The sequence below is a fragment of the Marmota flaviventris genome, chromosome 10, assembly GCF_047511675.1.
Source record: "Marmota flaviventris isolate mMarFla1 chromosome 10, mMarFla1.hap1, whole genome shotgun sequence".
Taxonomy (NCBI): domain Eukaryota; kingdom Metazoa; phylum Chordata; class Mammalia; order Rodentia; family Sciuridae; genus Marmota; species Marmota flaviventris.
In genome coordinates this window covers 32,113,389-32,136,227 of record NC_092507.1, presented here as the reverse complement: position 1 = coordinate 32,136,227, position 22,839 = coordinate 32,113,389, and the positions used below count along the sequence as shown (strand labels likewise).

Below are 22,839 nucleotides of genomic sequence, written 5' to 3'. Positions count from 1 at the left end.
TGAACTTTTATATTTAGAATATTGTTCAGTTACTCTTAACCACAAAGTAAGAACAATAAAATAATACCTGAGATTTCTCTCACGGGCCAAATTCTAAGCTGATAGGTCGGGTAGGGTTGGAAGGATGTACAACTCTTGTTCCACAAGGTTATTCAGATGTCCAGATTCTTTCTAATCGTGCTTTTCTAGTGTTTCTCAGGGAATTTTCAGCTTTATGGTTAAGCAAGACTATCATCACCATCTCTACTCTAGTTTGCAATGAAAGGGAATAAGACACCGCAGGACAAACAAGTCCCTTGCAAAGATGTGTTGCAGAAGTTGCACACGTCACTCTTGCTCACATCCCATTGGTTACACCTTAGTTACATGGCCCACAGCTAGCTACAAATGAATCTGGAGAAGGTAGTCTCCAACTGGGTAGCCATGAGAAGATAACTAGAATTTTATCACTAAAAGGGAGAAGGAAAGAATGAAAAGAGAACCATTAGCAGTCTCCATTACAGAAGTTTATTTATAGTTTTTGGCAACCTATCCTGTAGCCCATTAGAAGAGTTGTTAGAGAATAGCTGTAATAATGGACTTTGTGTTATCAGATCAGTAGCATACTAAAATATAATAGAAGACATTTCAGTAGCTTATTATTTTCAGAAACAAAGCACAAAACTGGATGTTGGAGAATTGATGAAATCCCTTCAAATTGTGTTAAAATTGCTGGATATATGAGATAATAATTATTTATTTTGTTCTTATATTTTAGGCCTCAACTCCATATAGCATAGATTCAGATTCTTTGGGAATGGAGTGTATTATTTCGGGAAGTGCCTCTCCAACTCTGGCAATCAACACTGTGACTAACAAAGTAATTTCATTTTTTAAACATTTTTTAAATGTCCTTGAATAATACATTTAATTTGCTTTTATAATGACAATAGAGTTTTAAGGTGGTGTAGATTTGTTTACCCTGTACATGCAGCTTTAAAACCGAATCCAGAATGTTTTACGGTATGCACAAATTAAAAGAAAATATTTCTCTGGAGAAACTGGAATGTGCTTATTGGGAAGTTATATACTAATTTAAGTTCTTGACTCTGCTAGTTTCTGTTGTTAGAATATTTGAGCAGGCATTTTATTGGATCAATTTGTTTCAAAACCTTAGTTACATCTCCTCATATGTGGTTAAAAAAAGAGTCAAATTCTAGGGAGTTAGCAGACTCTAGTATAATAAATAGTTGAGCAACCTTATAGGGCTCATTGGAACAGTGGTCAATCTGTATTTATGGTATTGAGGTCTAGGAACATACCCAGAAACAGTATATGGTAGTCTGCTGCATTTTTTGTGATGCAAGGGTTAAAACTTTGTGCCATGTCATTAGATAGGTAGTGGGATACTAATGTCTCTTCTTTCAAATAGTATTTAAATCTTTACAAGGTAATATTTTAATCTCATATCTTAAAACTTTAAAAAGGTCTGGGAGGTTCATGAAATAATTTAGTTTATGCATGTATTTCCTCTCCTACCAGAAATGAATTTCTTAAAGCCATATCTCATACTCACGCTCACACATTCTCAGTCTTACTCTCACTTTCCTCCACTGGCTTTCACACACACTTTCTTCTGTCTTGGCTTTCGCTGGCACTTGCATTATTTTTCTTTTTCTTTCACTTGCTCAACAAACACATAAATACAAATACCATACATATTTACACCATTGTAGTAATATAGTATTCATAGAATCTTTTTGTTGGTAAAATGAATAAACAGAAGACAGGTTTACAGATAATCAGAGTGACATAATCAGATTTCCAATTTAGGAAAGAAACTGGCAGATGATGTATAGAGTAATGGTTTTTCCCACATGACAGTCTATGTAATGATCACATCACAATCACTTAGGAAGGGCTTTTTTTTTCCCCCTGCTCCTGGTGGTAATACCAGAATTTCAATGCTGTCTTACCAAGTTTTACTCTATTCTTATGAAAAAGGCCTAGAAATTTGTCCTTTTAAACATCATATCTATTCTGGCCAACTAGCCTGGAGAAATTCTGGTGAAGTGGTCTGATTGAAATCAGAAATTTCTAATAGGTGGTTATTAGGAAGCAGTTAGAAAGTAGTAATGCTGAGATTTTTTGAGGCAATAAAGTAGTGTCAAAGGGGATGGATTTTTGGACATCTCCTTTTAGATACAGAGTAGCTAGTATCAGAAAAACCTTTCTGCCTATCTATAAAATACACCCCCCCCCCCGACACACACACACACATACACACACATCATGTACATGATAAAAAAGAGGAAGGAGACAGTGGGACCAAGACAACTTTATAGTTATTTCAGGGACCAGGATCTTTGAAAAGGTGAACACATTGAGATAAGCCCTGCAAATTTCCTTGTAATTCTTGGTCTTGCCAGAAGGACAGTACCATGGTAAATACTCTAGGTTTTCAAGATGTTACCTGACAAAGGTTTTGTTCTGTAGCAGCATACAAAAATAGAGTAGTTTCAACTGTTGTAGAATGATAGTTGAATATTCTTGCAAGAAAAAAACTAAATTTTGTTTGGCGGAAGATAACACCATCCAGAACTTCTGTGATGTCATAAATTGTTGATTATAATTTCACACCTTACAAACCATTGCTCTGGATTACTTAAAAAAAAAAAAAAACAACTAAAAGAATATACAACTACTAATAAAAAAAATAAATAAATCCTTAGCTAATCCAAAAGTAGGAAGAGAAGGAAACAATGGGAGCAAAGAAAGACAAATAATATTTAAATCTAATTACATTGGGAATTATATTAAATGTAAATACATTAAATACTCAATTTAAAAGATTATCAGGCCAAATTAAAAGACTCCCAACTATGTGATGTTTATGAGATATATTTTAAATGAAAAAAAGACATGTTACTAAAAGTAAAGAGTTATTTTATTATGAAAACTATGTTAATATTAAACTTATATATATCATGGAGTTTTATTTAGCCATAAAGAAGACTGAAATTATGTCCATTTGCAGAAAAATGGATGGAATTTGAGAGCATTATGTGAAGTTAAATAAGCAAAACTCAAACTTCTTCAGGAAGTTAAGAGTCATGTTTTTCTCTCATATGTGGAAGCTAAAGGGAAAAGGAATGGGGTGTCAAGGTGTGTGTAGTGGGGAACGTTTCATGAAAATAGAAGGGAGACCAGTGGAGTAGATGAGAAGGAACAGGGAGAAGAAAGGGAGGTAGTGTGGAATGAAATTGACTAGTTTTTTTTTTTGTTGTTGTTGTTATGTGCAGGTACAAATCTGTAACAGTGAATCCAACTATAATGTATAATTACAATGCATTGATAAAAATAATTTTTAAAAAGATATCTACAGATAGAGCCTTAGAGCCTTAATAAATAAATTTAGCAAGGATTCTTATTAGAAGATCACTGTTTGATTTTAGGAATCAGTCGTACTAACCACAGACAGAAAATAAAATTTAGAAGGTAACATTTATGTTAGCAATTCAAAAACATTAAATACTGAGGATGAACTTTATAGAAAACTAAAAATTACTGAGGTAAAACAAAGGAGGTATAACTAAATAGATGTATAATTTTCATGCAGAAAACTATTGTAAGTGTGGTATTGGCATAAGAAGAGACCCAGAGCAGAATTAAGTGGTGCTAGATCAATGGGGAAAAATAAAACAACAAGCACATATTGTGTATAAAATCAATTTCAAGTGGATTTTAGACTTAAATATAAACAATAAAATAATGAAGTTCTCAATTAGACCCTACCCCCCATAAAACAGAATAATTTTTAAGGAAAGATGGATGGGACTGAGGGTGTAGCTTCTATCCTTGGAACAAAGACATAGAAATAATCACCCTTACAACAAAGTAGAGAAAAAATGAAGTCTTTAAGTGACATTAAAATATGAGGAAAGAAAGATAAATAAGAAACTCTAAGTATCTCAGTCAAAAAAGTGGGGAGGGGCTGGGAATGTGGCTCAAGCGGTAAAGCGCTTGCCTGGCATGCGCGGCACGCTGGGTTTGATCCTCAGCACCACATAAAGATAAAATAAAGATGTTGTGTCCACCGAAAACTGAAAAATAAATATTAAAAAATTCTGTCTTTAAAAAAAAAGTGGGGAGGACTGAGGATGTATCTCAGTGGTAGAGCATTTTTGTAGTGTATAAACTGCAAATAAAGTTGCACATGATTTCAGGGTGTCTAGAGACATAACTAGCTCCACCCCTAAGTTCATTTAAAACAATAGAAATTGTAAAGATTAAGAACAGATATTAATGCAATGAAAAACAAGACTTGGTGAAAAGAAAATCACACAATATATGATTCCACTTATAGTTAGCCCAAAACAGGAAATCATAACAGTAATGATAGAAGTCCACATAGCAGTTATCTAGAACAGGAAATGTGGAAGGATTATCAATTAACTTTGAAGAATGATTGTGAGAGTGCACAAGTAGGGCTCTGGACTGCTGGTACTGTAGTGTGTCAGCAATTCTCAGACTTTGATTGGTCTGTGGATGTATGGATAACGAAGACTTTTATAGGGATTCCATGAGATCAAAATTGTTTTCTTAGTAAAAGATATTTTATTTGTCTTTTTCTTTGTATTTGCATTTTTATTGCTGTGGCAAAAGAGATGGTGTGTATGCCTGATGGCATTTTAGGCATCCATCAAGGCAATAACATGTAACTATACAGTCATTGTATTCTTTACTGCTGTACACTGAGTTTTTAAAAAATACACTCACTTTACTTTGGAAAAGTAGTTTGTTTGTTTTTTTTAATATTTAATTTTTAGTTATAGCTGGACACAATACTTTTATTTATTCTTATGTGGTGCTGAGGATTGAACCCAGGGTGCACACATACTAGGTGAGTGCTCTACCACTGAGCCACAACCCCAGCCCTGTAAAAGTAGTTTTATTAAGTTGTAGCCTTTGAGTTCACATCTTTTTAGTATACCATGGGGTGACATGGGAGGATGCAAGAAGCATTTCTACTACATACTGGCATGCACTGGTTGCTTTTCTTAAAAAGCATTTTGAGATTTGAGTTGGAAACTCAACTGCCTACTGTGTTCATAGATCACTATTTTTACTTGAAAGAACAATTGACAATGATTACTTAATTTGAATACTTTGTTCATTTTCAAGAAAGCATCTGACAAACAAAGTGAGTCTGGTCATTTCAAGGAAAACAGTTGATCATGTCTGTTTCCTGTGGTAAAATTTGAGCTTTTGGGGAGTGGGGGGAGAGAATTTGGGGAGACATATTCACTACAGTGAGTTTGATTCCCAGTTTTTGGGTTTTTTTTTTAACATTTTTTAGTTGTAGGTAGACACACCTTTATTTTATTTTTATGCGGTGCTGAGGGTCAAACACAGTGCCTCACGCATGCTAGGCAAGTGCTCTACCTCTGAGCCACAACCCCAGCCCCTGATTCCTAATTTTTAAAAAGATTTTTCTAATGAGATTGGGATGATGTTAAGAAGTCTAATTTTTGATGTTGTAAGATGAAATACATCAACATATGGAAGTCTACATAATTTGGCAAATCATTATTTTTAAAATGACCAATATATGATGTTATAAAATTATGCATGGATAACATGTATGAAGACATGAATGGTGTGCATATACTGTGTATACAACCAGAGATATGAAAAATTGTGCTCTATATGTGTAATATGAATTGTAATGCATTCTGCTGTCATATATAACAAATTAGAATAAAAAATATGCATGGATAAATGGTCCATTCAGAGAACAAGCAGAACAGTATATTTTAATGGAGCAGAGCGTAAAAAATTTATCGCCATGGTTTTACATTGCACATTGCAGTTTATCTTTTAAAAATTGCCACTTGAGCCAGGTAGTAGCCATACTTGTAATCCCAGTGACTCAGGAGGCTGAAGCAGGAGGATTGCAAGTTTGAGGCCAGCTTGGCAACTTAGTGAGACCCTGTCTCAAATGAAAATTAAAAAGGACTGGAGATGTAGCTCAATGTGAAGCCCCAGTACTGCCAAAACAAACATTTGTTGTATGTTGGGAGTATCAAGGGAGGGTATCCACAGTTATATGTAAAGTTGATTAAAACATTCCTCTCTTTACCAAGTTTTCTTTCTGTACTTCCACTCAAACAGTACTCTGGAACAGATTAAATGTGGAAGCAGCTACGAGAATCTCACTGTTTTCTATTAAGCCAGACAGTTAGATTTATAAAGATGTAAAACAGTTCTACTCTTTGCATTTTACTTATTTATTGGGGAACATATTTTCATATTAACATGTAAATTGGTCTTGTAATTTTTTTTACATGAATTAATTTAGAATTTTTAAAGTTATACTTTCAGATACTCCAGTTTCTGATAGATGTATTAATATGAACAAAACCCCCTTGGCTCCTTAATTTTTAAGACTGAAGAAAGAGGTAGGAGATCAAAGTTTGAGGAGTACTAGTCTTTACTTTGATCTGGGTAGTGATTGTGTGAGATATACATCTTGCAAAAAATAAAATAATTTGTGCAATTTACTCTTTTTATATTGAAAAAATGTTTATGCTCTATCCAAGTAAAACAAAAGGAGTTGTCCAAAATGATGAAAAGTATTTCTGGCTTGAGTGGTAGCTTCTGAGCATGAATAGGAGAGAATGAGCATCTGAGAAAATGACCATGGGATGTTTGAAATTTGTTGTTAATGTTTTATAGCTTTTAAATTATTCATAGGGTTCTATAGGGTTTGTTTTGTGAAATTTATACTGTAGTTATTCTCCAGAAAAATCTTGGCCCGAATTTTCTTTATTATTTTTTTCTTTTTTTCCCTAGACATTTATTTCCAGCACATGTGAATGTGGGACAGTTTGGTTTTTGCCTTCAGTATAGAGATATATGTACCTAGTTTTTCATGTGTTCAGCTTTTCTTTTTCTTTTTTTGGCAAATGTTAATGAGCATTAAGCATAACCCTGTTTTCAGCACAGAGAGGATGATCAATTAAATTAGTTAGTTGCTGAATTTGAGAATCTCACTGTTTTCTATTAAGCCAGACAGTTAGATTTATTAAAATTTACTAGTAAATAACTACGTATAGAGCAGAAAGCTGTATGTTGTTTTCAGTTATTTATGGGGATTTCAAGAAGGTAATAGTCTAGTGGCAGATAAAAATTTGCTACAAATTAGTTAGAACATAGAGGCAAATTTATCAATTGTTCTTGTGGAAGAGTAAGTATTAGAAGGAAAAGTGGAGATTAGCATCTGAACAGAACCTTGAAGGACATGTATGGCTAGTTTTCTGTTAGCTTTCTTTCTAATTAAAAACTACAATGATTATTATAGATAAACTGAAGCACTGTATTAATATACCTTATCAATGACAAAAGTCTACAGCAGTTCCCAGCCCCTGCCAGTTAACCATTGTTAAGAATTTAATATCCAGTTGTTCACATCTAATGTGTACATTAGCATATTATTTTTTAAAATTAGATCACATATCTATGGTTTTATGTATATATTGGACATTGTTTCTAATTTGTAATACCATCAACACTGGTGTGTATGATTTTTTTTTTTTTTTTTTTTTTAAATCCTAGAGGTTTTTTTGTTTGTTTGCTTGGTGTTTTTCATGCCTAAGATTTTGATAGAACAGTGAGTTTGTTTAAAGTTTAAACAAAAATAAATGTGTACATTATAGAAATGTTTAACAGTAAAAACCTATAATCTTATTGCAGGCATAATTTTTGTTAATTATTAATTAGGTTTTTTTGTTGTTAATAAATTTTGCCTGGTAAATTGAATTTATGTACTTCTAGACAGACATGACCTTTAGTTGAAGAGTATTGAGCAAATTATTTCATGAAGAATATGGAGTTAAAAATGAGAAGCATGGAATTTGATTAATAGGGAAGACCACTGATGTTTTATCTTCTTGCCACATGCCTGCTCAATTGTGTTTTTGGTAGAATTGCTGTAAAAGTACTTTTTATTGTAGGAACTATTTATTCAGTTGATGCTCTTCTTTTCATTCCAGGTAACATTGTACAATACTGATCAGGATGGTAGTGATAGCCCACGCAGTAGCCTTAACAACAGTCTCTCAGACCAGAGTTTGGCATCTGTTAATTTGAACAGTGTTGGGAGTGTGCATAGTTATACACCGGTAAGTCTCAGTGAGGTTGGCTTCTTTTTGGATAATTATTTAGTGCTTGAACGAAACCAAATTTAATTAAAATGAAAAAAAAAAAAAAAAAACCAACAAAACAAAAACAAAGAAACATCTTTTTCACTAATCAGTTTATTAATTTAATAAGTAGAGCAGATCTCTACCTTGGTAATGTTTTAATTTGGTACTTGTATTTTACTGAGTTAGAAAGAAATATGTGGATGGTTGTGCTGTATTAAACACTTTATCTGTTCTGTGCCTAAACAAAAAGCAATTAGAATGGGGAAAAAATATACTGTAGTGAATCATAGTTGATGATATTCTCATTTTTCTTTTGGGGGGAAAAACAATGCTATAAAGGAACCTGTGTATAAGTAATGCCAGTGTGCTAATTTGTTACCTATTACATGATCATTGGATTATCTGATATTTCTTTGCAAATATCTACTACTATCCTTACAGTTGGGCAGAGAATAAAGCCTAAGAATTGCACACTACATTGTTCATCAGTATAACTTCCATCTCACCAAATAATTCCCTGTTCCAAAATGAGTAAATAGGAAATATGTAAAAGCAGGGACTTGAGATAGGAAAATAATGCAAGGGAAACAAAAACTCAGCAGAATTAAAGTTCACATTAAATGTAAGAAAAAAATAAATTTTACTCTTCAAAATTATCTTCAGTGTTTTGGAAAAATATTATTCTCAGAATGCAGAAGAAACAGAAAAGGGAATAAAAATATGTAAAAGAAGACAATAAATATGGAAAACTAGAATCTTAAGTGCCCGTGCTGAAGAAACCAAAAAAGGTCGTATAGAGTCAGTTTTCAGTAAGAGATCTTGAGTTCTAAGAAATATTAGTAGGAAAAAATTTGTATTTATATACATTGTGGCAAATTTAAAAATTTGAAAAGTAATCATCCCTATAAATACCCTGACAGAAGAAATAAGTTACATATAAAGAAACACAAATCAGGCTTATCTTCAGTTCTCCTATGTGTTAGCAGATAGTGGAGTACTGTACAGTTTTGAGGGTGTAGATTGGGAATAACAAATTGTACCCACCCAAAATGAATTAATTTAAAGACTTAGTCCTGATGGCGTCATGATAGAAAAAAAGAACATTTGGAGCATTGATGCAAACTAAGCAAAAATTTAATGATTTTAAATTGTTAAGTACAAAAAAACTTGAGATGAATAGAAATCCAAGTATACAGAGTCCAATATCACAAAATACAATAAAAGGAAAACATTACAGAGCATTTATAGAACTAGGTGACAAAAGTGAAAACTAACAAGTCTGTTATACCTATCAGTTTAAATGGGTTAAGCTTCCCTATTGAAAGGTAGACATTGTCGACTGTATTTTCATTTAATAACAAGATGTCAAGCGGTTAGGTAATTCTTAAGAAAGAGTGGTAGTGGCTGCTGCTCCTTGGGTTTGTCACAGGTCTACAAATTAAACCTGTAAAGATAGTGAATCCTCATGGAATGAGGCAGTTTTATTACTTATACAGACTGTTTGAAGTCTATGCAAGACTTACTCTAAGTATATAATGAATCTGTGAAAGTGATATACAATATATAATATGTAGTCATCATCATGTAAGCCAGATCATCATAGTATCAGTTCCCTGCATCCCACACAACCACACAAAACCAGTAAATAGAAATGACAGACTACAGAAAGTACTGAGTCACTCTATAGTGGAAGAACAGATAGCTGTACCTTTCCTGGGAGACAGATGAGAAAGATGCAAAGCTGCCCCATGGTCACCTCACACAAGACAGGAGAGCAAATGAGAACTGTAAGACCGCTTGTTATCTCATGTTCCAAGGTAATTAAGCTGTTCCCCTAAGGTTTAAGTCGTCCTCCCATTGTACAGTGCCCATATGGTGTGCGTGGTGTCTGATAAGGTCACCAGGGTGCCAATGGTGGAGCCATTGTCCTAAATAAGATTCACATTCACAGCCTGCTTTACCACTGAGCCAGTTCCCAGTACCTCCTTTGTTTTTTATTTCTTCATTTCTTATTTACCTTCAATTTCATTAAAAATAAAAATTCTTTTAGAAATGAAGAGTTAGGCATATTAAAGCTCCATGCTTTTTTGGGCAATGCCACACATCTGCTCACAGTACTCATGGTATTTGAGTTTATTTTCTTAAAGAATAGTTGTATAAATGAAGGAAATGTTAGTAGCTTCATAGTGTAATAGAATTTGACACCAAATTGTTTCTGTAGAAATCAAGATAATTCTACAGAAATGGAAGGTTTCAGCTCTTAACTCATTATGTTTGTATCATCTTTGGCATCATTTCCCCCCCCTTTTCTGTGAATGTGGAAGTTGTATTAGATTTCTATGGTTCTTTAAGTTCCGCATTAATGATTTTGCTCTACCCATAAGGGTACAGCCAGCTAGAGAGTGTCCAAAAGACATTTGATTTCTTTTGGATTTCAGTGTTGTATGTTGACACTCATGTTTTCTGTTAAATGTGTCATGTAACAAACCAATTGCAATATAAAGCCACCAAGTTAGTTTTATTATATATATATATATATATATGTGTGTGTGTGTGTGTGTGTGTATACATATAAATTTTTTTTTTTTTTTTTTTTTTGGTTAGGTGACAAACCATCCAGAACCAGTCTCTCAATCATTAACTCCTCAGCAGCAGCCACAATACAACCTTCCAGAACGAGACAAGCAACTACTTTTCTCAGAATATAATTTTGAAGATCTTAGTGCCTCATTTCGGAGCCTTTATAAGTCAGTTTTTGAGCAGTCACTTAGTCAACAAGGTGAGTTTTTTCAAATATCTTTTTTGTAACAAGAATTTTATGGAGAAATGGTCTTTTAATTATTTTCACACAACAGTGGTTGTAGTTTCTTAATTTTAGATATTATTATTACATTCAGGATCAGATAATTTCCTTTTGCCTTTTGTGCCGTCACTATGCTCTGTATGTATTTAGTCTGCGTATATTTAGTCAGGCACAGGAATGACAGATAAATTTCATCTTGTATGCCAACTTTAGTTGGTTACTAAAGTGTCCTGGAGCACTAAGTTGACAAATTCTGACTGCATCTATACCATGTGGGAAAGACTGTCATGATTAATTAGTGATATTTGGAATGTGAAGTGTTTGGTGAATGAGGCACCACAAGAATGGATGGGCCTTGCTTCTGTTCTGACTGACATTAACAAAGGGGTAGCTATTGGACTGTAGTAGCATGAAGTTTGTGGTTTTGTGAATGCTACTTACAAGTGAACATACTAGCTAGTGGTAGATCTGAATCATTTTAGACAACATACTAAAATCAGATTTTAATCCTGAAAGGTAGTATATAGTATTGCATTCCCACCAGATGTTAGATTATTGCTATAGTGTGTTCTTGTCACATTAATAACTGGTTTAATTTTAGTCAGAGTCATTTGTTAGGGTCAAAATGTTGTATTTTTTCCCATATAGAACATTAGTCAGAAATTGTTGGGAACTATACTACTGAAGCATTTCCCAGTTAATTGTCAGGTTAACTATTTATACCCTATGTTTTATTCCTTTCCTGTTGCTATAACAAAATAACCCAAGAGAGAGAAATTTATAAATAGAAATTTATTTTTCACAAGTTTCTGAAGGCTGAAAAATCCAAGATGAAGGTAGATTGGTATCTGCAGAGGGATTGTACTTCATAGATGGCACCTTCTAGCTGTGTTCACACATGTTGCTGAATACTGCATTCTCACATGGCAGAAGAGAGAGAAGGGCAAAAAGGAATTAGCTAGTTTCCTTGAGCTCTTTTAAGGTACTAATTCCTAACCACCTCCTAAAGGCCCTAACTCCTAATATTGTATATCACCTTGGGGGTTGAGTTCCAACATGAATTTTGAATGAAGTATACATTTAAACCATAGCACCCCAAGTTTACCTGAAGATAACAATGAACAAAATAGACAAAAGTCCTTGTCCTTATAGTTTACTTTTTAATGCTTATTGTCAGATATAAAAGTTAATGTTATATACTAATGTTATACATTAATTGATGAATATGATAGCTTGTATACAAATTGTATTTTTGTTCAGTAGTTTTGAAGTAAGAGTCATGTTTTCTTAAATTTTGTCTTAAATGTTTTATCTATGAGAGTATAAAAAGAACTAATGTAAGACTTTTCTAAACATATCCAGCCTTCATAATACAATAGAAAAATACTGATTTTGAAATAACAATGGTGGTAAATTCTGAAGTCCATAGTTCCATTTTATCACACTATTTTTAGAAAGGAGCATTGTTAGGAATTCTGGGTTCTAGTGCAGGTTATACCATAATTCCACCTCTCCATACCTCAGGATCCCCATTTATAAAATGGGGATTGGACTAGTCAGAGGTTTTTATATTGTTCCCCTCAGAGCCCTTGGCTTTTATAAAGGTTTTAGAAGGTGAAGGAGGAGAAATGTGCAGATGGAGAGGGAAATCTAGCAGCTTCCTTCCCTGACTTCAGAAAAAGCAACTTTGGGTTTCTGGGGAGATATTTTGCTTTGTTTTACTTTATTTAAAAATAGTTTGAGATTAAAAATATGATGTAGGTCACCTATCAGTTCTATCACAATTTTAGAATGTTAGAATTTTATTAGAAATAAATTTTTTATTTCATCTTCCTGTGTAATAACCCTTTGGTTCCTCATAAATGACAATTTTCCAAGGCCAAGATAGAAATTTTTTTTTTTTTCTTCCTGGTCCTGGGAACCAAAGCTAGAACCTCATGCCTGCTGGGAGAGCACTCTGCCATTGATCTACACCCCCAGCCCCAAGAATTTTTTAACTCTTCTACCATCAAAACCTTAACTTGTCAGGTTTTGTTTTGTTTTGTTTTCACTGGGCCCAAGTACAGTTTTATTATTAACTGGAAATATGAGAACAATTTTTATCATTGTTAAAAATCTTTTGATTCTTTTTATTCACTGATAAATATCTTGTGAAAAATTTTTTTCCTCCAATAGAGAATGCTTTATATTTGGTGCAGTAAAACATTGTATGGACTGTCCTTTGGGATATGAAAATAGCCTAGTTATGTAGAACCAAATGTTGCAGTAAGATTTACTAACTACTTCAAACCAGACATGCATTATTTAACATTAGGCACTTCTTACCTAATCATTTTCATAGCAACTAACATTTACTGAGCTCTTCTTGCGTTTGCACCAAGACATGTAATCCTTACAACTCTTTCAAATGGGTACTATTACTATGCCCATTTAGAGGTGAGATAATTGTGGTTCATAGAAGTTAGTAAACAACAGTGGAGAGGTTTTGATCCTTTACTTTCTGGTAATATAAAGTATGCAGTTTTAGCCCCTTTACTCCATGTACTTCAAGAATATTCCATAGAATAATGAAGAAGAGTGGAGGTGGCTCTTTTGCTTAGTCTTAGGGACGTTAGCCACTTAGGGTATAATGTTTTTGGAGTAGTCAGAGATAAAAAATATGAAATAACCAGGCTTTATTTCTCACCTTATCTTCAAAGTCTTGATCTTCATACCCATAGAGAAACATCCTGAATGTGACTCAACACCTTTCCATGTTTTCCCCAGTATTTACTCAGCTTTGAAGACTTAACTCAGACACTGTGTTTCTAAGGAAGACTTCTCTGTGTATCTCTAGCCCATTCTTAGCTAAATAGACAAGGAGCTAAGCTATTGTAATCCTCTGTATACTTTTGCTTAAGTACTTAAATTGTGAGTCATAATCTTGTTAAATGTCTTTCTTTCTCTAAACCATGCACTACTCAGGGCAGGAAATGCTGTTTTTTACTCTTATCAGTAATCCCAGAGCTTGGTGTATGAGATGTTCTATAAACACTTGTTAAACAGAACCACTGTTGCTTCCTAAGACAGGAATGCTTTGCTTTCTAAAAATTTTGCAGATGTTTGACGTACAGTACAATTGAAATCTGACCGTGAATGCTGTTGCTCTCTTTGACTGTTTGTAGGTTTGATGAACATCCCTTCTGAATCTTCCCAGCAGTCCCACACTTCGTGTTCCTATCAGCACTCTCCTAGCAGTACAGTGAGCTCTCACCCACACAGCAACCAAAGCAACCTGACCAACAGTCATGGCAGTGGCCTCAACACCACGGGCAGTAATTCTGTTGCACAAGTCTCACTGTCCCACCCCCAGATGCACACACAGCCATCTCCACATACACCCCATCGACCGCATGGTTTACCACAGCATCCACAGCGTCCCCAGCACACGGCACCACACCCACAGCAACACAGCCAGCTCCAGTCCACTCACCCTCAGCACCCCTCTCCACATCAACACATACAGCACCATCCGAATCATCAGCATCAGACGTTAACACATCAGGCACCCCCACCCCCACAACAGGTATCCTGTAATTCTGGTAAGTTTTCATCTACTGGCATGTATATGGCTAACTGTGAATTAAGATCTGTTCTTTGTTATTTGGGCCTCATGTAGCATTTATTTCAAACCCCTTTCACTTGTCTCCTTTTGTGTTTACTTATTGTAATCCTATAGTTGCAACTCGTTTAACCTATAAGTTGACCTGGAGATTTTCCCAGTTTGAATTTACTATGGAGCTAGGCACGATGGGTACGCCTATAATCCCAGCAGCTCGGGAGGCTGAGATAGGAGAACCGTGTGTTCAAAGCCAGCCTCAACAACTGCGGGGCGCTAAATAACTCAGTGAGACCCTGTCTCTAAATAAAATACAAAATAGGGCTGGGGCTAGGGCTAAGTGGTTGATTGAGTTCAATCCCTGGTACCAAAAAAAAAAAGAATTATACTATGGTATCATAGCCAAACTCAGTAATCCTCATAGGCTTATTCTTTTGTCCACTGCTTCCAATGAGACTTTGAGAAGAAAATGGAAGCTGGGTGTAGTGGCACATGCCTGCAATTCTAGTGATTCAGGAGGCTGAGAGAGGAGGATCACAAATTTGATCAGCAACTTAGCCAGACCACAACGGTGGGGGTCTGGAGATATAGCTCAGTGGTACAGTGCCTCTAGGTTCAACCCTCAGTACCCCCAAAAAAGGAGTGTGTGGGATGAATAGTCTTTCTAATCTCTTGTGATGCAGTGTGATTCTAAAAGAACAGGTTTGTGTCAGAAAGACCTATATTTTAATCCTCAGTATGGCTGTACCCTTGGGCAAATTCCTTAATTTCTTTTGTCTTGTTATTAGCTTGCCTATAAAAATGAAGCTAAAATTCTGTGGTGTACAATGTCATGAGAATCATTTGAGAATACAGATGCAAAATGCCTAGACTAACACTTTTCATATAATTATTCATGCCTATACCTCCTCTTCTTATTGTTGCCAAGTATTTGATCTCATAGGATGAAAGATTGTAAAGGAAAAAAACATTATTTATATCCTGCCCCCACTTCCTGTCCCCCCAAATCTGTTGCTCTTAAAATAAATCTTCATGAACTGAGTGTGGCAGCGTATACCTGTAATCCCAACTGTTCAGGAGGCTAAGACAGGAGGATCACAAGTTAAAGGCTAGTATGGGCAATACAGCAAGACACTTGCTTAAAAGAGAAATTTTAAAAAGGGCTGGAAATTCAGCTCATGATAGAGGAATACTCCTCTATTCAATCCCCAGTACTGAAGGGAAAAAAAGAAAGGTATGTGTTGATGGTTTCTGGCAAGGTACCTCACTGACATTGTTCAGAAGCCAGACAATCTTTGCGCTATGGAACTCCAAGGGAGTGCCATGGAATGGACTACAAGGTGAATGCAAAGTACAGGTCCTTTCAGGCAGTGGTGGCGCATGTCCATAATCCTGGCTGTTTGGGGGCTTTGAGGCAAAAGGATTACAAGTTTGAGGCCATCCTGGGCAACATAAGAAATATAAAAGGCCTAAGGATAGCTCAGTGTTAAGATTGCTTGCCTAGTAGACACACAGGCCCTGGGTTTGCTCTCTAGCAAGTACATGTGTCAGGTCCTTCCCTCAGCTTGTCTAGCTGATCTCTTACCAACTACCGAGATTTTTTTAAAATTATTTTATTGGTTCTTCTTAGATATACATGACAGTAGAATCCATTTTTATCAAATTATACAAGCATGGGATATATTTTCTGATGAGATCTTTGTCTTAGAAGGAAAATTTCTAAATACTAGACAGCGCTGGTTCTTATCCACCAGTTAAAAATTAATCATCGTTTTAGGCACTTGGACTGTTGTAAAGAAAATGAGCTTAGATATAGTCTCTTATAAGTTTGGGGGGAAGAATTATGAGATAAGGTAAAGAAATTCAAACAGATGTTTAAGTATTTTGTTTGACTTTCTTTTTCTGGTTAGTAATTCTAAGTATATTCTAAAGGTAAAATAAAAATAGTGAACTGGGGCAGTGGCACCTGCCTGTAATCTCAATGACCCAGGAGTCTGAAGCAGAAGAATCACAAGTTTGAAACCAGTCTCAGCAACTCAGAGAGACCCTGTCTCAAAATAAAAAGTATTGAGGGTATAGCTCAGTGGTAGAGCACCCCTGGGTTCAGTCCTCTCCCAAAATGCAAATAGTTCTTGCTTTAGTGGAATATTTCCTAAACATCTTGAAATTATTTTTAGATATACACCTAGAGAAAAAAATTATATAAAAATCAGTATTTAAACTTCTTTAGGGTCAAGTCAGTTACTATTGCCTGCCTTTAAATACCAGTATGTTTTTCAGAAATTTAAGCCTTTCCTTAATATGATTATGGGGATTGACTAATGAGTAGAGATTGGGCATCAGCAGAAGTCTGTGGTACTCAGTCATACCTGCCTTTTCATTTAGTCTAATGATTGCCAGGAAATAAAAAGGTACTGTTAGAGCAGAGAACAATCTATGATGTGCCTTTGGTAGTCTACTAGCCAGTGGTAGCTTGCCCAGGAAGAAATAGACTTCACTGTGGGAAGGAATAATTACTACAGTTGTGACAATAATTCATCCCTGTGAATGACTCATTTTTGTTTGAAAGAATGGACTAAGCAGGTTGTCTTAAATAGGGAGGAAACAAGAAAGGAATAGAAGTGGTTTGAGTGCTCATTATGTACTAGGCAATATCTCATTATCCTCCCAAATCATCACATTTTATAGATAGGAAAAGTACAAGAAAAGAAGTAGTTTCCTCAATATCACATTACCATTAAGTGGTATAAGTGGTTTTTATATCCTGACCTGCCTGACTTTGAAGCCTGAGAGTGGTTATTTTAAAAGGATTAAAATCAGTGGACATATACTAAGTTGAATGGGTAGGGTATGCTCCCCTACTATCTCTGCATAGGTTATATTATTAGTATGGCTTATCAAATAAGCATTTATCAAAGGAGCCCTCCTCTTGCTACCCCCATTGTATGTGAGGGTGGAATCAGTCATGGCAAGAATGCCCTAGTTCCTAGCATACTATTGTTTCAGTGGGCCTTTGTGCTACTCTGATCTTCTGATTAAGAGATCTGGATTCTAGTACTGTTTTGGCTATCTATATTACCTAGGTGACTTTAATCATAAAATTCCTTTGAATCTTGGTTTTCTTATCTGAAAAGTTCTTCTTAGACTAGAGGATCTGAGTATGATAGATTTGAATGTTTGTGGCTTGTTTGGGGCATTAATTAAATTCTCTTCCTCCAACAAATTTCTCCCTAAATTTATGGGTTCTTGGGTCATGTTGTCTCTGGTTCATTGTTTATTTTTAAAAATCCATATTGGAAGAATTTTTTAAGTAACCAAAAGTTGATATAACTAAGAGATTCTGTGAGATTTTTTTCTTAAAACAATCTTTTTTATTAGCTCTCACCTTCATCCTTTCAGAAGTAATCCTAAAAACAGTAACTTAGCAGCTATCCCTAAATGGATGATTTTTTTTCCCTCTGTTTAACACCTTCTCATTGAGGGCAATTCTTTCCTCATGGTCCCTGCCCAGTGCCCACTTTGTTGTAGAGTATGAAGTCTTAAATTCTCCTGATGATGTCACATTCTACAGAGGACACCATTTCTAACTAGAAATGTCCTGACCTGGATTCATTAGCATTTCTTACAGAAGTCTCAGCCTTCTCATTCACTACCTTGGCAGAGGACTATGTTAAAGCACTTCTTTCTCTCCTAAGTTTGCCTTTTAAGAAGCATCCACTATTATTATATGAGGTGGCCCATCTCTCTTAAGACAACAGTGCATTAAATTATACTATATATTGCTTCTGAACGTGTGCCTTTCTCAGTGGGTGAGGAAGAGCATGTCTTTTAAGATTATAACAAGACAGGAAAATGAAACAACTAGAAGGAAGTACTGGTTTGCATAACTTTTTGTGCTTGGTCCTATAAAAAAAATGAAAAGAACAGCATCAAGTTTGATGTTACAAGGTGTTATGACAGTTTGTAGGCTGCCTAACTATAAGTTAGAAGACTTGTGTTCAAGTGTTAGATTCATCATAGGGACCTTGTAAAGTTCAACCACCTCTCTGGGTTCAGTTTCTTTCACTTGTAAAATGGAGAGAAATTATACCCTTTCTACCTATCTCACAGAGCAGATTGTCCTAACACCTGGTAAACTGGGTACATTTCCCTTTCTTTTAAAAGACTGGACAGGGATCAGAACAGTGTCAGAAATAAGGTCAGCTCATTGCCTTCTCTTAACATACTCTTAAAACTCTCATTATTTGAGAATTACAATGTTGTCAATATTACTTTTTAGGTGTTTCTAATGATTGGTATGCAACACTTGATATGCTAAAAGAAAGCTGTCGAATTGCCAGCAGTGTTAATTGGTCAGATGTAGACCTTTCCCAGTTCCAAGGTGAGTACTGGTTCTTTCTTATATATACATGGTTGTTTTGTCTGGAAGCTTATGTTTCCTTGTAGAAACATCTCATGTAAAGGCACTTCTTTTGCAGATAGTAGTATGCTTAAAAAGAACACTTTGTAAAATTCATAATAAAATATTTGGCCAATTGATGTGGCAGAGGGTCATGGATGGGTTCTGAAAGAAGTTTGACTACATTTAAAAGAATTGTGCTTTGAGTAATCTCTTATTCCTCATTGCATGGGTAAATTTAAAATGAGTCATTGGAAATTTAAGGGCTAAGAAAAATAGTACCTTGCTGTTTTCATCCCAGCATTTGCAGAACTCTGCTAACTGTCTTTCAAATGCTTTCCTCGTAGGTCTGATGGAGAGTATGAGACAGGCAGATCTGAAGAACTGGTCTTTAGATCAGGTTCAGTTTGCTGATCTCTGTTCTTCTCTTAATCAGTTCTTTACACAAACTGGCCTTATCCACTCACAGAGTAATGTTCAGCAAAATGTTTGTCATGGTGCCATGCATCCAGCAAAACCTTCCCAACACATTGGAACAGGTATGGGCTTAGGAATCTTCTTGATTTTATCTCTCATTTGTATGATATTCACTCTTAGGCAACTTGTTATGTTGCTAACAAATTCCAAGTTTACTTGGAGAGTAGACATAATGTCAGGTTTTCATTGTTCAGGCTCTAAAATGGGACCATAGAAAAAATGAGAAATGATAAAAATTTCTCTGTGAAAATAAAAGTAATAAAAATAGGACAGAACTTCAAAAATAGTTTAGAATGTTTAATGTAGATTTCTATTTATTCCTATAACCCTCTGTTAATTCCCATCCCCTCTGCCTTTAAAGTCAGAATTTCAAAGCCATTAAAAGATATTAATCTCCAATAAAAAATCAGTTTTGTCTTTGGGTTGTGGCTTAGACTCTGAGGATGTGTAAAAAGAGAGCTAAGATTTTGTAGGACAGAGTCTGGAAAATGTTAATGTATGATTGACCATATTACTCTTAGTAGCGTGGCTTCCCCAACCTGGTGCATGCTTTAGAAAGTGCATTAGCCATGCATGTGTTGTCTGATGAGCACTTAGGGACAGGATTTTTTCCCCCCTCCAAGAATACTAGAGTTGTAACTTAAAAAAAATTTCTCCTGTCTTTTTTTCCTAAATCATCAGTATGTTCAGTTAAAGAGCTCAGTTCCAACTGTGAGCTTTAGTCTAAAAGGAATGTTATCTTGGAATGCATGACTAGGACTTAGATGTCTTGGACTCTATTCCTGGTTCTGGCTTTCTTTTTCTCTGGCTCTGTTTCCCCTATCTGTATGGTCAAAGGTTGGGTTGGATTGGGTTAGGTCTTTGACGTCATCTTAAGCCAAGCCTGGGCCTGATCAGGTCTGACCTTCTTGTGGCAGGTGAAAACTTGTGAACAGCCAGTCAGTGTGCTTTTCCTTAATTTGGGGGTGCGTGATTGGGGATCGTCTTCCCTTTTTAATTTCTTCTGGAAAATTTGTTGTCTTTTCTAGCAATGCTATAATGAAACTAGTTCTAGTGTTATTTGTATGAAACTTTAGAAACCTTTATGAAAGCAGCCTTTCTAAAATTCCAGGTGTTCCTCACAATGTGAACCAATTTTTATTGTCCTTCTTCCCTAGGAGTTAGAGTGAGGTGGGGGGAAACATGATTTTTTTCTCCCCCTCCTGGTTTATTTTGCATCAAAATACAATGTAATTAACATTTTGGAGCCATTACACTCCATGGCTTCTGTCCATGAAAATACATTAAGAACTTTCTTGAATATCATTTGAATAAGATCTGTTATGCACATTTCCACACTTCAGAGTGATACATTTTTAGTCACCTTTGCTTGGTGTAGCATTTTTATCTTGTGCAGATCTTTACTATTACTTTGTGTGTCTCAGTGACTTTGTTAATCTTAAACACACATGATTAGGCTGCTTTGGGGTGAGAAAATCAGAGAAATAGAGAACTAGGCAATAGTTGAAAGAATTCATGAGTTAGGAGATCTGGATTCTTTTAGCTCCTGTCAACCTCATGTCTTTGAGCCAGTCAGGTTAGCCTTTCTGAGCTTCAGAAAGGCTCATCTGTAGAAAAGGAATAGTAGCTTTTTATCTTTTTCTCCTTGCGGGCTTAGTGGAAGATTAGATAAAGTAATGAGTATAAAAACACTTGTGAATTGATGAGGTGTGTGACACCAGCAATAGATAAAACTTGCTTCTGAGCTTACAGAGAATTAGTGGCAGCGCCAGAATTAGTGCCAGTGTACACCACCCAGCCTAGAAGGCTGTTCAAAAAGCCAGTACCATCTTCTACAGAGCTTTAGCATCAGAAAAGAGTGATTTTTCTTCCTTCTCCCTTCCACCCTACCTGTTAAGTTTTAGGTCATAATTTTGTTAAGATCTTAATGCTTTATTTGTTTGATTTATGGTAAATGTCTTTTTTTTTTTTCTACTATTTAATCTGATTAGGAAACTTGTACATAGACTCTAGGCAAAATCTCCCTCCTTCAGTGATGCCACCCCCTGGTTATCCTCATATCCCACAGGCACTCAGCACTCCAGGAACAACGATGGCAGGTAAGTGTATGTATGTGTTTGTTGTAGTTGGTGCTCAGTGTTTACTCTTGAAAAGCTCAGCAGAAAGTCAAGTGTTTGTTTTCTCTCATATGTTGACATTTACAGAGGGAAAAAAAAAAAGGTATGTGGTCTCATATAAATAGAAAGGAGACCTATAGAACCAAAGGACCAGAGAAAGGGAGAAGGAGAGGTCTAGGGTATGAAACTGTATTGTTACATTGTGTGCATGTATGAATTTGCAACAATAAATCCTATTATGTACAATATATTGCACCAATAAAAATAAATGTAAAATTCTTTAAAAAGCTTAAGCTGTCCCAACAATCAATGATGCTGCTTCAGAAAGGAGTAAATTCTTTGTTGGGGGCCTGGGGACAGAGTAGCTGTGAGAGGATAGGACACTGGCAGGTTATTGGGCTTTAGGGAACCTACTTTGATTAGCTCCTGTAGATTCTGCTCCATTCATTCCAGTGGAGTTCCCTCAGCTAGGGATACTTCTTACAGAGGAGGTAAGTTGAGGACTTCCTAGTTGATAAGCTTTTTTCCTCCTCCTAGGTTCCTAAATATAGGGAAAGTTATATTTAGCTAGGGGACTGAAGCACATTGTTAGAGCTGGAAGGATCCTTAAGGATCACCTAGATGAGGAAATAGGGGCTCAGAAGAAAAGAGAACTTCCCCAGGCCACCCAGTTTGATAGATGGCCAAACCAAGACTCAAGGCCTTATTTCTGATTCAGAGTCCATTGTTATTCTCATATACCACACCACCCTTTACTTAAACTATATGCGGGAAAGAAAAGGTAATGTGGAGGATGGAGATTGGCTTAAAACTGTGTGCCAGACAGTAGTGAAGAAGGAGTGAGACCAAGTGACACGTGCTTTGATGAAGGGGAAAGATGTTATATTTTGTTAGCACTCACCTAGTAATTTGTAGGTGGCGTGATAACGTTAGTTCACACTATGGAGCCAGACTGCTAGGGTTTGAATCCTGGTCCTTTACCACTTAATAGCTATGAGATGTTGATCAAGCTTCTGAACCCTCCTACTTTAGCTTCCCTATCAGTAAAAGGGTACTAATAACACTACCTAGCTCTGTGGGTCATTACGAGGCATAAAGTAGGGTAATTTGGAAATCACATAAATTAGTCCCTGAGGTATGGTAAAGACTTTTTTAAGTTTTTGTTAAATAAAAAGCATGCAGGCATTTATTTTTGCTATACCATGATCTACTGAAAGCTTCAACATTTTATATAATTTTACATTAAAAGTTCTAGGAGA

General features: G+C 35.5%; 1 protein-coding gene across 3 annotated transcripts in view; it reads left to right on the top strand.

Annotated features, from left to right (window-relative positions):
• Foxj3 (forkhead box J3) overlaps positions 1–22,839 on the top strand; it is a 113,172-nt gene that overhangs the window by 86,361 nt on the left and 3,972 nt on the right. For 2 of the 3 annotated variants that reach the window (XM_027937415.2, XM_071617754.1), the window contains exons 6-12: positions 758–859; positions 8,034–8,162; positions 10,791–10,965; positions 14,154–14,570; positions 18,867–18,968; positions 19,334–19,525; positions 21,455–21,562. In XM_027937415.2, the coding sequence (XP_027793216.1) occupies positions 758–859; positions 8,034–8,162; positions 10,791–10,965; positions 14,154–14,570; positions 18,867–18,968; positions 19,334–19,525; positions 21,455–21,562 (1,225 nt within the window). The remainder of the gene's footprint in view (positions 1–757; positions 860–8,033; positions 8,163–10,790; positions 10,966–14,153; positions 14,571–18,866; positions 18,969–19,333; positions 19,526–21,454; positions 21,563–22,839) is intronic. The other variant, XM_027937416.2, reaches the window with a different exon arrangement.